Genomic DNA, 16,314 nt, shown 5'->3' with positions numbered 1-16,314 from the left:
GACAGCCAAATGGCCATCTCTTTTTATTAATAACCTTCTGGCCTTATTAAGAAAATGGTGAAATTGCCCAGGAATCCTGCCTGTCAGACTTTTTAATTGTCACACATACCTGCCAGTTCCATAGGACTTATGATGAAAAATGCGATCCACCTTCAGAGACAGAATGAATGAAACCTGAATGCTGGTCAAAGCATACTTTTTAAAAACTTTTCTTTTCTTTCTTTTTTTTCTTTTTGCGTCTGTTTTCTTTTACCACATGGCCAACATACAAATGTTTTCCATGACTGCTTGCCTTCTCAAGGAGAGTATAAGGGAGAGAAGGAGGGAATTTGGGACTCAACTTAAAAAAATGAATATTAAAAATGTTTTAACAAGGGCCGCTAGGTGGCGCAGTGGATAAAGCCCTGGCCCTGGATTCAGGAGGACCTGAGTTCAAATCCAGCCTCAGACACCTACCTGACCCCAGCATTCTGCTTTTTTAAAATGTCTTGGCTACATTGGTTTTATTTGTGATGCACAGAGAGAGAGAGAGAGAGAGAGAGAAAGAAAACACTACACACTAGGAGGGAGATTATAGAAGTATATCATAAAGATTATGATCATGTTGGATTTATACCAAAATGCAGGACTGGTTCAGTATCAGGAAAACAATGAGCATAATTGTTGAGATAAGAAAACCAACAGAAAACATGATTATGTCAATAGATGCAGAGAAATCTTTTGACAAAATACAACATTCCCATTAAAAATGCTAGAGAGTATAGGAGTAAAAGGAGCTTTTCTTAAAATGATTAGTTGTATCTATCTAAAACTATTGGCCTATTTTGTCTGTAATGGGGGTAAGCTAGAAGCCTTCCCATTACAATCAGGGGTGAAGCAAGGATGCCCATTCTCACCACTAATAACGCTACCTATAGCAATTTAAAAAAAAGAAATGACAATTAGACTAGGCAATGAGGAGACAAAAACATTCTTTGCAGATTATATGATGATATACTTAGAATCCTAGAGAATCAACTAAAAAACTAGTTAAAAATAACATTAGCAAAGTTGCAAGATATAAAATAAACCCACATAAATCCTCAGCATCTCTATATATTATCAATAAAGCCCATCAGGAAACATAAATTCCATTTAAAATAAATGTAGATGCTATAAAATAAATACCTAGGAGTACCTTCCAAGACAAGCTCTGAAACTACATGAGCACATTTACAAAACACTTTTCATATAGACAAAGTTAGATTTAAACAGTTGGGAAAATTATAATTGCTCATGTGTGGCCCAATGCTATATAATAAAAATAACAATTCTACCTAAAATATTCATCAACCTGCCAAAAAGTATTATCTAAAACTAGGGGGGGAAATCTCTCGGGAATAAAAGGTCAAGAATGTCAAGTGAAAAACACTGCTGGGGAAACTGGATATAGCAACAGCTCACAGCATGGACCAAGATTAGGTCAAAATGGGTACGGGATTTAGACATGAAGGGTGATATGATAAACCACTTAGGGAAGCCTGGAAGAAAGGCTTGTTGTTGCTGGTGTTGGACGTCCTTTATTCTCTAAGGGGATGATGACATTGGGAGGTGATGTCATGACTTGGATTTCAGTGAGGGAGGCCTATGCAAAGTCCCCAGCCTCACTCTCTGCTCCAGAGCATCTGGGTCCACTGGCAAGGTTTATATAAATAAAGCAGACACAGCAATTTACTGCTGCTAAAGTTGTGAAATTCCCTCCAAATGACAAACTCTTTGACTCAGTGATACCACTAGAGGGCGTATGCCTTTCAAGAAAGGAAATGAGCCCAAGTGTACAAAAACCCAGCTCCTTCTGTTAGGTCAAAGAACCAGAAAGTAGGATGTCGCGTCCAGCACCAAACAGGGCCACAACTGAAGGAATTTTGGTATGTGCATGCCATGGAACTATAATATGCAATAAAGCACAGGCAATGTCAGGGCAACCTGGAGCAGTTGTATGAACTAATTCAGACTACAAAGAGTCATTGTTAACAGCAAAAACTTTGTGAAGGTCAGCAAGACATCCCACCCCTTATTCTAATGACATAACCAGGGACTTATCCAGATCTGATCAACCTGCCTCCTTACCAAGAGGTGAGGGACACAAGCTATAGAATAAAAAGGACTTTCTGAGAAATGGACACTGGTCATTTGTGTTCCTTGACTGTGTGCTTTCATGACAAATGTTTTGTTTGTTGGGTTTTTCTTTTATGTTTGGGGTAGGAGGGGGTAGCAGTGGGAGGGATACTAGCAATAGGATGGCCTGCCCCTGATCTTCCACCCCCCAAAACAATAAGGAAGGAGAGTGATGCGATAATAGAACAGAAGGAAGGAGAACAGCTTTGAAAGTGTTATTTTGAATTCATTATTACTGAAAAAAGTCCATCGATGCATACTTGTGTCAAGTTCAATCCTTTTCCTCTTTTATAGTGTTCTAGGCCTAGCACCCCAGAAGTTCTCTGGGGCACATCAAAGAACCTTCTCCTTGAGAAACTAAACCAAAGGACAGGCACACCTAAAGAGATAAGTGGAACCAGATCTGGACTGAGCTAGCTCCAGGACCACCACCCTTCATTCCAGTCTCCCCCACCCCTGGGGAAATAAGATTGGGTGTGGCTGCTGCCTTTATTGCCTAAGGAGCAGAGAGATGGCTTGAGAGATTCACAGCCACCCCTCACCCCAGTTCCTCCAGCCACCACCAGTGGGGAAGGGTCCTCCCCCAAGAAGGAAACTTTCCACAGTCAGATGATCACCCCCATCAGTCCTCTCTAAAAGTATCTACCCATCTCCTGCTTGAAGAGACTGGTATCTCAGAGCCACGCCCTGTGCCATGCCTTCTCCCCATGAGAAGTCCAAGAATTTCTCTCTTGGTTTCCCTTCCTCAGCCCCTAAATAAACTATTATTTTATTCTGGATTGGATTTGTGTGCAAGAGGGTGTAATTCTTTAAAGAGGAATTCCTGAGGACCCCTACCTCTATCCCAAACACCCAAAACCTCCTGGACAGCAATAAGAATAATCAGAGCTAGGCTTTCTCTAGCACCCAGGTGCCAGGCACTGCTAAGCACTTGGGAAATGGAATCCTCACAGCAGCCTTTGGGGTATTTGCTATTATTCTCCTTATTGTACAGTTGAGGAAAGTGAGGCAAGGAGGTCAAGGGACTTACCAAGAGTCACACAGAGGAAGTGTCTGAGGTCAAATTTGAACTTGGTTCTTCTGCCTCCAGGCCCATCTAGCTGGAATCCCTGCCTGAAGGTAAAGTAGCATCAGCTCCCTGGCAGCTGCCCTGTGGGGAGCATCTCAAGGGAACAAGGGGGGAAGCAGAGGCATAAATAGGGTTTTACACAGCCTTAGTCCATCTGGGGGAGGCTGGGCAGCCGCTTTTCTCATTGGGGTGGGTGGGTCCTAGAGGCAGGATGTCAGGTCATTTGGGGAGAATGTTACCCTTCCTCTGAGGACTTGCAAAGGTTGTTTCAATGGGCATGTTTCCTCTTGCCCAGAATGTGTGGTGGGGCCAGAGGAGGCAGGTCTTGTTAACCTGGAAATTAAGGAAACAATCAATATAGGAGAAAGAAGGTCTTTAATCAGGACAGAGGAACTATAGCTCTTGGTGTGGCAAAGCCAGAAGCTAGGGATACCCAGAGATGGGGACTGAGGACAGGGTTTTGTCATGGGGCCTAGAGTACCTCAAGGAATCTTCTTGAGAAACTAAACCAGAGGACAGATAAGCCTAGAGAGATAAACCGAACCAGATCAGACTGAGCTAGCTTCTGGACCTCCACCCTTCATTCTGATCTCCCTTACCCCTAGGGAGATAAGTTTGGGTGTGGCTGTGGCCTTTGTGTCCTGAAGAGAGATCCAAAGCCCCCCCTCACCCAATTCCTCCAGCCACCACCAGTGGGGGATGGTCCTCCCTCACAGTCAAATGGTCACCCCTCCTCCCATCAGGCCTCTATAAAAGTACCTGCCAGTCTCCTGCTCAAGGAGATTGGTACCTCAGAGCCACGTGCTTTGTTCCATACCTATCTCCCCATGAGAAGTCCAAGGATTTCTTTCATGGTTTCCCTTCCCTTGCCCCTAAATAAACTACCATCTTATTCTAACTGCTTTTGTGTGCAAGAGGGTGTCATTCTTTAAAGAGGCATTCCCAAGAACCCCAACCCCTAACCCAAACCCATACCCCATTTCCTCCTTAACAGTTTTTATTGTTACTTAATAACCTAAAGTCCAAGAAGCAAGTTTGGGAATCTTTGGGAGGGGATAGTTTGTTTGGGGGTGTATGGGATAGGTGGGCTTGAGTCAGTTCAGATTCTGAGGATGGGGTCTGGAAAATGCCCAGCCCCCAGTCCCTGTTATTGTCAGATCATTTTGTTCATATTTTATTCCATAGATTATAATAGAAATCATGCATCTTGCCTTACTGAACCTGATGTACCCTGGTACCCCTCCCTGCCCTCACCTATATTCCAAAACTGAATCCTTGTTGTGGGTTAGTTATGCTATTGCTACAACACACCTCATGACCAGGCAGGAGAAGTCTCCTGCTAGTGTGAGTGCAGAACCCACACAGATACTACATCTCCCTTTTGAATTCCTAAATCCTACCTCTCCCCGCCCCCCCCCACCCCCCCCAGCTCCAGGTACCGTCACTCCCTTCTTCCCTCCTTGCCCCTCCTTACCCGGGTTGAGTGGTTTGGAGTGCTTTCACCCTTTCCCTCTCCCTTGATTTGACCTTTTCCCCCTCCCCATTCCCCCAGCTCTAGGACATAGCTGAGCATGCATTCATACCCTGATCAGGAGCTGAACACGCACCCCGGGTGAGACAGGATTGGATGTTAGATTGTGAGCTCACCCCATGCATGAGGGGACCCTGCAAACTTCCATATAAACCCAACTCATGAGCCCATTACTGCACTCCTCATTTCTTCCTTGAGGTCGCCCATTCTCATGAGAATGAAATAAGTCTGTCTCTGCTTGACTGGGTGGTCTCCTCTAATTATTTGGGTAAATTGAGGCAGTTTGTCCCAAACAGGGGGATCCATAAGCAATCAAGAGTCTGGAATTAACAAAGATTGTTTAGCCCCAAGCAATTCATTTGTCTGAGAAGGGGGAGTAGATGGGGATCAGTCAAATCTTTCAATTTGTAGTTATCTTTCTGTGCTTAATTCTCTCAGAATATCTTATTGGTGACTCCCCAGTTATTGAAGGCTTCCTGAAGTCTGTCTCTGTTTACATAGTCCTGTAAAGCAGTTCAATCTGACGTCTAAGGTAACTCTTTTTGGGGAGAAGCTGTTTCCCCCAAATTCAGTTATTTCCTCCACATTAGCTACCTAGAATCCATCTCTGAGTCTTCCCTTTGTCTTGGCCCCATCTCTCTACAGCAAATTGTGTGCTCAGTCTTCTTTCTTCTTTATTAATTTGAGTCTGATATTGGCTTCTTCTCTCCCAGCATTACAGTTTCACTATTTTTGCCTTTCATTTTTTGTTTTGAGTCCTCTCTCTACCCCGCCTCCACTATTATCCTGAACCACCTTGGAATACTGGCTGCAGGAAGAACTTACTTTTCTGGGGCCAAGTAAACAAACCTCCCCATATTGATGTGGGATGGAATCAGGGTCAAATTGATCCTGATTCGTCCCAAAAGAATTACAACACTCAGTGACTCAGTTTCCCAAGTTTTATTGCAGTACTGTGGGTGACTGACCACAGGGAGAGAACCAGAATAGTGGAAAGGTATCTCTCAAATAGTGAAAGAAAAGACAGTTATATTTATAGTATGGATAAATTGATTATCAGTCTCATTACAATAATCTCCACCTTTGCGGAGGTAGAGGGGAGGGCTTGTCCTACTCATTATAATAATCTCCACCTTAGGGAGGTACAAAAGAGGGCTTATCCTAATTTGGAGTTCCTGGGGTCCTAAGCCAACCTTGAGGCAGGTACCTTTTTCTGTGGAGGTGTTTTTTAGGGGTTTACCCATCATAAGGTGAATCTTGGGACAAATTTAGCCTTTCCTGCACGTCTCTTTCTGATACCCATGCTTAGTTTCAATACATCTTCATTTATCATTTTATTCCTAGTTTGAGTTTCTATAGCCTGTCATTTTATTTAAAGTCTTCATTGCGGGGCAGCTTGGTGGCACAGTGGAGAGAGCACTGGCCCTGGAGTCAGGAGGACCTGAGTTCAAATCTGGCCTCAGACACTTAACACCAGCTCTGTGACCCTGGGCAAGTCACTTAACCCCAATTGCCTCACTAAAAAAAAACAAAAACAATCAAACAAACAAATAAATAAATAAAAATAAAGTCTTCATTGCCTCCCTCCCTCTGTCCCCACTATGGGTACTGATTTCTGTGGGTAGGAGAACCTAGCCTCCTGACTTGTAGGATATCCAGTAACTGGGGTCTGACTGCCTTTTAGAGCTAATATCTGAATTAGAGCTTGGGGCTTGGGTTTTTCTGTTAACCCCTTTTTGCCTCCTCCATCACTATGAGCCACCTCCACTCATCAGCCCTATCCAGGAACTTAACTGGGTTGACTTAACTAACTCTATTGGCTTTGGTAGGAAGGTAATGGACCCCTACAGGCCTAAAGTTCAGTCCTCCCCATATCACTTCCAGCCAGAAAATTCCCATGGCCCCCATAATACCCGTAAGCAATTCTTGATGCCTCTGGTTGCTATTTAAAATCCCTTCAGAACCTGGTCTCAGCTCTCCCTCCAAGGGGGTTCTACCCACTCCTCTTCACCCAGCCCTGAGCAGCCAAACTGGCCTTTGGACTCCACCTCTCTGTGATGATCCCAGCCCAGGCTTTGTCTTTATGCTGCTGTTCCCGTGCTCAGGATGCCATCCCCCTCTTAGAACCCCTGAGTTCCCTTGGAGAGCTCTTCATTCTCACCTGAGCAGTAGGCTTTGCCCCCAAGCCAAGCAGATATAGAAGGGGATCTTTGTATGTGTGCATACTCCTTCATTTGGCTTTAGTTTTTACCCCCAAACGTTCCCTTCCTCTCCAGGTGAGGTCACAGGAAGCAAAGGGATCTGCCCCAGGAACAGAATGTGAATCTGTGTCCTAAGGCCCCATGGAGGGGGGGGGGGCCAGTAACTTCCAAACTTTCAGCCCCTCCCTGCCCAGCACTCCCCAAAGCCAGGTGAGGAGCGTGGGGACTGTCTTTACTTTTGTTAAATAGAATGTCTGAAGGATCATTGCAGATTCTGTGCTGGGGTATTGAGGTCCCCAGACCAGGAACCCAACTTTCTGTCTGTAAGGAATTAGTTGTGATTTGGGGTTTCCATCACCCATCTTTGCTTCATTATGGTCAGACTGAACAAGTGTAAGCTAAGAGGAGATGGGTGTGTTCTTTAAGAGACAATTGAACAAAGAAGAGGAACTTTTACCACAGGGAACAGTTATTGAGTCAAAGTATCACATTAAGTGCCTAACCCTGGTCTGGGACCTTCCCCAGGCCCAGAGGGGCCTGGCCAGCTTAGAATAGAGAGTACCAATTGGAGCCTCAGCCTGGCTAAGAATCGCCCTTCCTGTGAGAGAGGGAAGAGGGGAGAGGAGCTGCTGGTGTGTGACCTTCCGCCCCAAACAGAGGAGACTGCAGGTGAATTCCCCTGAGAGCTACGATGTCAGGTGTGGTGAGCGTGTGTCTTTGAGGCAGAGCTGGCTCTTTGGGGCTTCCTGGGCTAGAGGCAGGTTCCAGTGCCCAGGGCCTTTTTACCCCAGAGATTTAGATTCTAATCTTTCCCCTATTCCCTTTCTCATTGGCCCTAGCTCTGTTAAGCTCCCTTCTCTTTTAAATTTGTTCCCATTAATAAAACCTGTTTTGTTTTTGAAAGAGGCTGTTAATCTCCTTTCTTACCCCAATACTAAGGTGAGCCGCCCAATGCACTCTTCCCATACTACATTTGGCCCTTACATGTCCCTCTGTGGCCTCCATCCTGGTTTGGGGCCATCTTTGTGCCCCACAGCCAAGATGTCCTGCCTTTTGCACCTCTCCCCTTCCCCTAGAAGCTGGGTTTTTGAAGGCTGAAGAGGGAAAGGGGGGGCCCTCCCAGGGGATGGATTCCAATGGCTGAACCAGGTAACAGTCACACTCCTGGACTTAGAGGGAGATGTGAAGGTGTGTGTAAGTAGACAGAGAAAGGTTACAACATGTGCTGTGACATGTATATGCCCTGGGACCCAGGTGTCCTGGCCTCAGCTCCTCCTTAGGATTGAGAACTACAAATTTACTGAGAACTGACTCTTCCCCACCCACTCCCCCTTCCCAGGCCAATGAATTGCCTGGGGCTACCCAATCCTTGTCAATTCCAGACCCTTGATGGATTTAGGGACCTTCCCCCAAGCAATTTATCTCCTCCCAATGTTCCCCACCTTCCTCCCTGGACTTTATGATTATTATATGAGAGAGTCCACCCACATTAAGTAGTTTCTCTTGAGAGTTACTAGCTCTTTACTTAACTTAGGAGCAGTTCTCACCTTCCTTTTGTTAAAGGTTCATTTGCATTAAGTAGTTGTGCCTGACTCTTGGAGCAATCTTTTGGTCCCTTTTGGTTCTTACCCCATAAAACCCCTGTCCTCTGTTCCTATCTTCGGGTATTCCTAGCTCCTGAGCTTTGCTGTACCATGGGCTATAGCTCCTCTGCCCCGATTAAAGACCTTATTCCTCCTGTATTGATTGTTTCCTTAATTTCCAGGTTAACAGGATCCAGCTGTCTTCCTCAGAGAGAAGAAAAACAAGACAGAAGGAAGAGCTCCCTCAGTGTGAGGACTGGGGTATGGAAGGTCAAGAGGGGAGATGGGCCAAGGTGGTGAATGTTTTCAGTTTGCAGGAGAGTGAAGGAGGGGTGGGCAGGTCTGGAGCCCAGACTGCAGAGAAGAAAGGGGGGCTTCTGGGGAGGGGAATGGCTGGGAGAACCAGGAAGAAGATGGGTGTAGTGGGGGGGGGGAGAGCTGGCAGGGCAGGAGTTTCTGCTGAGGAGGGGTGGAGGCCCAGAGCAGGTAAGGGGGTGGGGGAGGAGCAGTGGGGGAGGAGAGGCCTCAGAACTGAACACCCAGGCAGGGGGAGGCCTTGGGGGAATTCTGTCCCTGGGGTGAAGTTTGGAAGTCTGGGAGGTGGGAAGGGGAGGAGAGAGGTCACTCTAGGAGCTGGAGAGCTGGTCAGGGGGGCTCTTGGGATTAGGAGACCTTACCCATTGCAGCTTGGCCGGGGGCAGAGGCCCTTTGACCTGAGATCTCTCTGCCTTCACTTTAAGCTGAGATGTCTCTGTCTTCTTCCCTCAGAGGGGAGATCTCTCTGCCTTCCCTGGACCTGAGATCTCTCTGCCTTCTGGGAGCCAGGTCTGCATGTGCAGGTGCCAGGTAGGTCTGACCGAGGGTCCCCCCCACTTCCTGCTGCTGCTGCTGCCCTTTCCATTGGCCTCACCATCCCCCTCTGTTGTTGTTGTCTGTTGTTCGTCCTTCCCTGTCAAAGAGGATCATGAGAGATGTCATGACTTGCAGTGAATTGGATTTAAGTGTGTGAGAATACTGTCAGGGGCCCCTGCTGAGGGGCTGAGGGTGGTCTCCTGCTCAATCAGCTTGAAGCAGTGGGAAAGGCAGTTGGTGGTTGGAACCTCCTGAGAGGTGGAGCTCTGATCGCTCCTGGAGGGTAAGGTAGGGTTTTCCTCTTCCTTCAGAGACACTTCTTCTCTCTTTGTTAACCTCTAATCTATGTTAATAGATGTTTAATCCCTAATCTGTTAAACTGTTGTCCTGGTTAGCTTTCCCCACACAGGAGACAGGTAGGGTGCCCACACACACACACTGAGTGTTACCCGTCACTAGTGGGGAAGGGCTGGTCAAGGTCACCACAGTGACGAGCTATATCGAGTGGAGATGTCCCTGGCTGTTTTCAGGTGATGAGGGTTAGGTGGTATAGAAGAGGACTTCTGCTCAATCACTCTCTGGGACTCAGAGGCGGTGATGGGTCAAAGGCTCATTGACTGTCATTCTCATGAGAATGGGCAACCCAGTAGGCAGCTGGTGGGTGCCAAGAATGGGGGCTCTCAGGCCCTGTTTTAAACCCTAGTCCCTAACTCGAATGGACCCTCCCTTTTCATCACTGGCCTGATTACTCAGGGGTTACATTCTATGTGAGGAAAATGCAGTATTCCTGACCCTAATTTCCATACAGGCTCAGAGCTTCCCTGAACCACATGATTTTGTTTGCTGGACAGTGTGGGAGAGATGGGGGGAAGAAGGAGGAGAAGGAGATCTTTTTCCTCAAACAGGTCCAGAGGAGTGTCATTTGAATGGCGACTATTATATTCTTATTGAGAGGAGACCAATCCCCATTTCCTCACCATCCCTCCTCTTTATTTCTAACTATTGGGCTCCTCTCATTCCATTTATTGACTACACCCTCTGCCTCTTGGTCTAAATCCATGAATATTAGCTTTTGAGTGTTTGCCTCTACGTTCCCAAATGAAGTAACCTTTGTGAGGGAAGTCTCTATGAGCCTCTGAATTAGCCCTGGAAGGAAGGGGAGAATAGAGCATCCTGTCACTGCAAAACCCCTGCCACTATGATGAGAGGATAGAGGCAACAAAACCTTTCCATTTCCCAGACCAGGATTCCATCCATCCCATCCAGGTAGGATCAACCCCTGAGTTTTCTGCTACTTCCTCAGTCAGTGTACTTAGCCCTTCAGGTCTCTAGTTATTGAACCACCAGGGGCAGTATTATTTGGGCACCCAGTATGACACACACTCCTCCTTTTTCTTGGATCCCAGATTTCCCATATAAGTGTCCATTCTCTGGAACTACTATTTTTTTTTTAATTTTTTTGAGGGAAGATGAGGGTTAAGTGACTTGCCCAGGGTCACACAGCTAACAAGTGTCGACCATCTAAGGTCAGATTTGAACTCATGTCCTCCTGAATCCAGGGCCAGTGCTCTATCCACTGTGCCACCTAACTGCCCCCTGGAACTACTCTTCTTGGGTCAGTCTGGAAGATGTCTCCTGATTTTGATAAGACTGATTTGATTGACTGACTTGTCTGTTTAACTCACTTAAAGTTAATTCAATGAAAACCACACCTGCCTGGCCCTCAAGAGGGTGTGTTCTCAGGGTGTGACCTCTGACCTCTACAAGGGACCACCCTCAAGTCCAGTGAACCAATGGATTTGGGTGAGGCAGGCCAATGAGCTGGAAGCAGTGTGCAAGGACCGCCTCTCCTCTGGACCCAGAAAAGCTTCCACACACAGACACTCTCAGTGAGACTCTCTTGGAGGAAGAAGCAGGCCAGGCTGGGCTCTCTTCAATGCTCTGGGCTAGATAGGCATTTACTCTAGTAAGATTTAATATACTTTAATAAATGCTTGATGCCCAAAACTGGTGCTAAAGCTTCTAATTTATAAGTAGCAATGTATTAGAAACTCCAGTTAAATTCCCCAAACTTGGGACAGTAATAAGGCAGCCACATATAATTTGAAATGCCACAGTTTGGCTCACCATGAAGGGCATGTTGGATCCTGAAATCTTCTGATGTCTGCAGACAAGCTGGGTAAAAAATTCTATGTTTGTGTGTTTCTCCTATTTTCCCTGATTTGTTGTGCCTGTCTCTCTAAATCGCCAAAGGCCTGGTCTTCCCGCTTTTCCTGCAGGTCTTTTCTTTCCCCAAACACCTTTTCTCAGGAGCAGAAGTTTTTTCAGACAATTTTAGGCTGTAATTTCACAAGATCATGTTAATACTTTGTTTTATGCATTTTCTATTTCTATTTTAAAAGCTATTTTTGTTTTAGTAAGGCCAATTGTGAATTACAATATGGGAACTAAAAATACCAAACCCTACTATATAATACAGGGGTCTCCCCTGGAAAAGATACTCACAGCATGGGATTTGTATAAGCTACCAATTCAGCCAGCCATGGAAAAAAGAAAGCTTGTCAAGCTGTGTTTTAGGTGGCATAGAGAATATCTTAGGGGGCAGCTAGGTGGCACAGTGGATAAAGCACCAGCCCTGGATTCAGGAGGACCCCAGTTCAATGCCAACTTCAGATACTTGCCACTTACTAGCTATGTGACCCTGGGCAAGTCACTTAACCCTCATTGCCCCATGCAAAAAGAATATCTTAGCTTATTAGAGGATCAGTGGCCAGATCTTTGGATCCCCAAACATTGAGAGATTTGCAATTAATCCTGTACCTTAATTGCCCCAAAGATTTTACTTCTTGGGAACTCTGGAGTGGAGCCAGCAAGGAGCTCACACAGGAGGAGATGCCAACTTTTCCCTCCATTTTCTCTACCCCATACACAGGAGAAAATCTTTTAAAGGAGACAGAAAACCCCCAAAACCCTGATGACATCCCAAGAATCATCTGAGAACAGATTTCCAAAGACTTCAATGGGCATTTTCCTGTTTTCTTTTCCTATTGCGTACACTATGTGTAATATCACCTAAAAGGGACTGCCCCCTTTGGTCAGTGTATCCCTCAAATTCTCTTCTTTTCATTCCCCTTGACATTGTTAGTCACCATAGAACCCTTTATAAGTATCTGTAATATTACTGCTTCATTTAAGGAAACCATGTTTCTTTTTTTTAATGTGAGGCAACTGGGGTTAAGTGACTTGCCCCAGGTCACACAGCTAGTAAGTGTTAAGTGTCTGAGGCCGGATTTGAACTCAGGTCCTCCTGACTCCAGGGCTGGTGCTCTATCCACTGCGCCACCTAGCTGCCCCCTGAAACCATGTTTCTTATTGAAGCACAGGGTGTTTGTGAGAAAATAATGGCTTTTGGGACACCCAGAGGCCCCCCCCTTGAGGGGATAATGTTAAGATTGATTGGATTGACTTTGATTAAGTCACTTAAAGTTAACTCATTAAAACCACACCTGCCTGAAAGCCTTGCCCTCAGGGGGTGTGTTCTCTGAACTCTGACCTCAGCACAGTCTGCTCATGGACCACCCTCAAGTCCAGTAAACCAGTAGATCTGAAGGATGCTAGCCCATTAGCTTGGAGTTGGATGGAAGGGCCTGCTCTCCTTCAGAGCAGGGGGTGGGTAGTGAGGCTGTCAGATGGGCTCATGGTGGGGGACTTGGAGGAAGAAGGAGGCCGGGCTGAGCCCTGTCTCTCCTCTAGGCTAGATAGGCCTTCTTAACTTTCTGAGCCAAGTGATCTCTCCTGTCTAATATCTGATATGCTCTAATAAATGCTTAGTGCCCCAAACTGGTGCTAAAGCTTCTAATTTATAGGTAGTAAAATATTAGAAACCCCACTTAATGTTCCCTAAACTTGGGACAGAAATAAGGTGCCCACATGTAATTTTAAATGGCACAGGTCACAGCTGGCTGACTGACATATCTCGCCCCTCCTATCAGATGAAGGTAGAGCTCTGGGTCTGGGGTCAATGAGGCTCTGCTGGGTCTCTTCCCATCTGGGATCCCAAGCCCCTTCTGCCTCCTGGGTCTCTGCAGGAGGAGGGTGGAGGGGCATGAGGGCACAGGGAAGGAATTAGAGATGGGGGCAAGTCCCCTTCCTGTTCAGACCAAGTTCACTTCCAAGCCTGACCCTCTCTGCTGCCCTCCTGTTCTGGTTAGAGTCTCTCCCCAGAGGGCAGGACCTTTGTAAGTGCTCAGAGACTTCAAGCTCTGCAATTCTGGGTTGGCCAGTGTCCATCCTAGGAAGAAAAGGTAAAGACAATGTCTCCTTCACTCTGAGATCCTTCTCCCTCCCCAGGTAAGCTTGCAGACAATTAAAGCCTATTCCAAGAAGAGAGCCTGGAGCCAGAGAGAATGACCCCGGGGACCCAGAGACCTCCATCCCAGGTGAGTGCAGCCCATCCACAGAGCTGACTAGCATCAGCAAAGGTGGAATCCAACAGAGCCAAGGAAGTTTTATCCTGTTAGACACAGGTTGTCCTGTGCCGTGCTATCAGCAGAGCAGACATGGTCCCCCTGGATCTGCTCATTTCCTTCTGCCTCAGACCACCCCAGTCTTCCCTGGTCTCTCTGAATCATCCCTCTTTTGTTATTCTGAGGTCAAGTCAGTGAGCATTTAGACAGTGGCTCCTGTGCCAAGCACTGTGCCAACTACTGGGGATGCAAAGAAATGTTTAAGGAGGCATTGGATAGATTAATAGGTTTAATAGATTAATTATCACTCTATAAAAGGGTGGCCTTCCTACAAGATTGTTCATAACTTTTGCAAAGAATCATGGCACAGTACTCCCGCTGAAAAGGAAAATTGGTAATTTTGTGAACAAGTTAAAAAAAAATGGTTAAAGACTTCCTCAAATGGGGGCAGCTAGGTGGCACAGTGGATAAAGCACTGGCCCTGGATTCAGGAGGACCTGAGTTCAATTCTGGCCTCAGACACTTGACACTTACTAGCTGTGTGACCCTGGGCAAATCACTTCACCCCCATTGCCCTGCAAAAAAAATAAATAAATAAAAATAAGATTTCCTCAATTACTCCAATTTTCAAAAATAGAAATAAAGGCAACAATGAGAAATATAGGTTCCAAATAGGACATAAATTACATATTTTTTTGGTGTTTCTTTTGTGGCTCACAGAGCTTTAAGTAACTTGCCTAGGGCTAAATTGCTAGTAAGTGTCAAGTGTCTGAGAGTGGATTTGAACTCGGCTCTTCCTGAATCTAGGACTGGTGTTTTATCCTACTGTGCCACAATTACATATTTTGAGGAAATAATAAAATGGCAAAAAAGTGAAGATATTTTTATCTGGTGAAAAAGAATTGCTGCAAAATAATGCTACCTATAGCAATTTGATAGAAAGAAATGACAAATAGATAAGATTTCCAATTTCAAATTTTTCTTCCTCCCTCCCCTAGGGAGCAGGTAATCTGATATAGATTATATATATATATATATATATATTATATATATAATAACATTAAACATATTTCTGCATTAGTCATGTTATATGAGAAGAATCAGAGAAAAAAGGAAAAACCTCAAAAAAGAAAAACAGCACCAAAACAAAAGAAATAGTATGGTCCAATCAGCATCCATATTCCACAGTTCCTTTTTTTTTTTTCTGGATTTGGAGAGCCTTTTCCATCATGAGTCCTTTGAAAATTTCTTGTACCGTTGGATTGGTGAGAAGATTCTAGTCTATCACAGTTGAACAAAACATAATGTTGACAATACTGTGTACAATGTTCTCTTGGTTCTGCTTATCTCATTCATCATCAGTTCATGCAAGTCCTTCCAGGTTTCTCTGAACTCCTCTTGCTCATTGTTTCTTACAGCACAATAGTATTCCATTACATTCATATACCACAACTTGTTCAGCCATTCCCCAATTGATGGGCATCCCCTCAATTTCCAATTCTTTGCCACCACAAAAAGAGCAGCTATAAATATTTAATAAAAATTATTTTTAATGGATGAATGAATTCTTTTTGCATCGTAGTTATTCTTATTTCTATATAACTAAATATTAAAGTGAAAGAATAGATTCCATTACCTATTGAAAGCAATCATAAAGCAAAGACATAAGATGTTTTTGGCTATGACAAATCCTATTCCATGTTATGCCACACCCTCATTATTACAATAGATAACTTTTCTTCACAATTCTGGAAACAGTCCTATAACTAACTCTCTCTTCAGCACAGATTGCAAGATAAATGTATGTGTGTGTGTGTGTGTGTGTGCATGCGCATATATAGGGGTGCAATGAAATTTAAGTGAGTTACCCAGGGTCACATAGCTAGTAAGTGTCAAGTTCTGAGGCCAGATTTGAACTCAGGTCCTCCTGAATCCTGAGCCAGTGCTCTATCCATTGTGCCACCTAGCTGCCCTGTAAACAATATTTAAGAATCCCCTTTATAAGGGCCTCACAAATACCCCACAAAAAAAAATCCCCTTCATAGGGGGCAGCTAGGTGATACAGTGGATAAAGCACTGGTCCTGGATTCAGGAGAACCTGAGTTCAAGTCCAGCCTCAGACACATGACACTTACTAGCTGTGTCACCCTGCACATGTCACTTAATCCTCATTGCCCCACAAAAAAAGGGGGGGGAATCCCCTTCATAATTAGGTAGGACTTTATTTCAGCCTTTTAGGAAATTAACTAGGATATTTTTGTTTTTTACCCCAAAGTACACAGTACTTGATAATTTCTCATGAATGTTTTATAAACATGCCCCTTCTGACATGTAACATCCCTTCCGGTGAGGAGGAATTTCACATCACCTTGCTTTCTTCTCCACAGACTCTCATACCTCACTCATAGAGCACATACCTTCTCTCTGAGTCTATGGGGAGAAGCATTTCACAGTA

General features: G+C 45.1%; 2 protein-coding genes across 2 annotated transcripts in view; one reads left to right on the top strand and one right to left on the bottom strand.

Annotated features, from left to right (window-relative positions):
* The window catches only part of LOC122749581 (zinc finger protein 420-like), a 410,887-nt gene that overhangs the window by 43,543 nt on the left and 351,030 nt on the right, over nt 1–16,314 (bottom strand). The gene's annotated exons all lie outside the window — the stretch shown is intronic.
* The window catches only part of LOC122746246 (zinc finger protein 420-like), a 101,367-nt gene that overhangs the window by 26,464 nt on the left and 58,589 nt on the right, over nt 1–16,314 (top strand). Inside the window, 3 exon segments of the mRNA XM_043991713.1 lie at nt 8,724–8,802; nt 9,310–9,387; nt 13,744–13,832. Of these exon segments, the coding sequence (XP_043847648.1) occupies nt 13,800–13,832 (33 nt within the window). The 5' untranslated portion in view covers nt 8,724–8,802; nt 9,310–9,387; nt 13,744–13,799.

Source organism: Dromiciops gliroides, chromosome 3, assembly GCF_019393635.1.
Source record: "Dromiciops gliroides isolate mDroGli1 chromosome 3, mDroGli1.pri, whole genome shotgun sequence".
In the NCBI taxonomy this organism is placed as follows: domain Eukaryota; kingdom Metazoa; phylum Chordata; class Mammalia; order Microbiotheria; family Microbiotheriidae; genus Dromiciops; species Dromiciops gliroides.
This window is presented reverse-complemented; position numbering and strand designations above follow the sequence as displayed.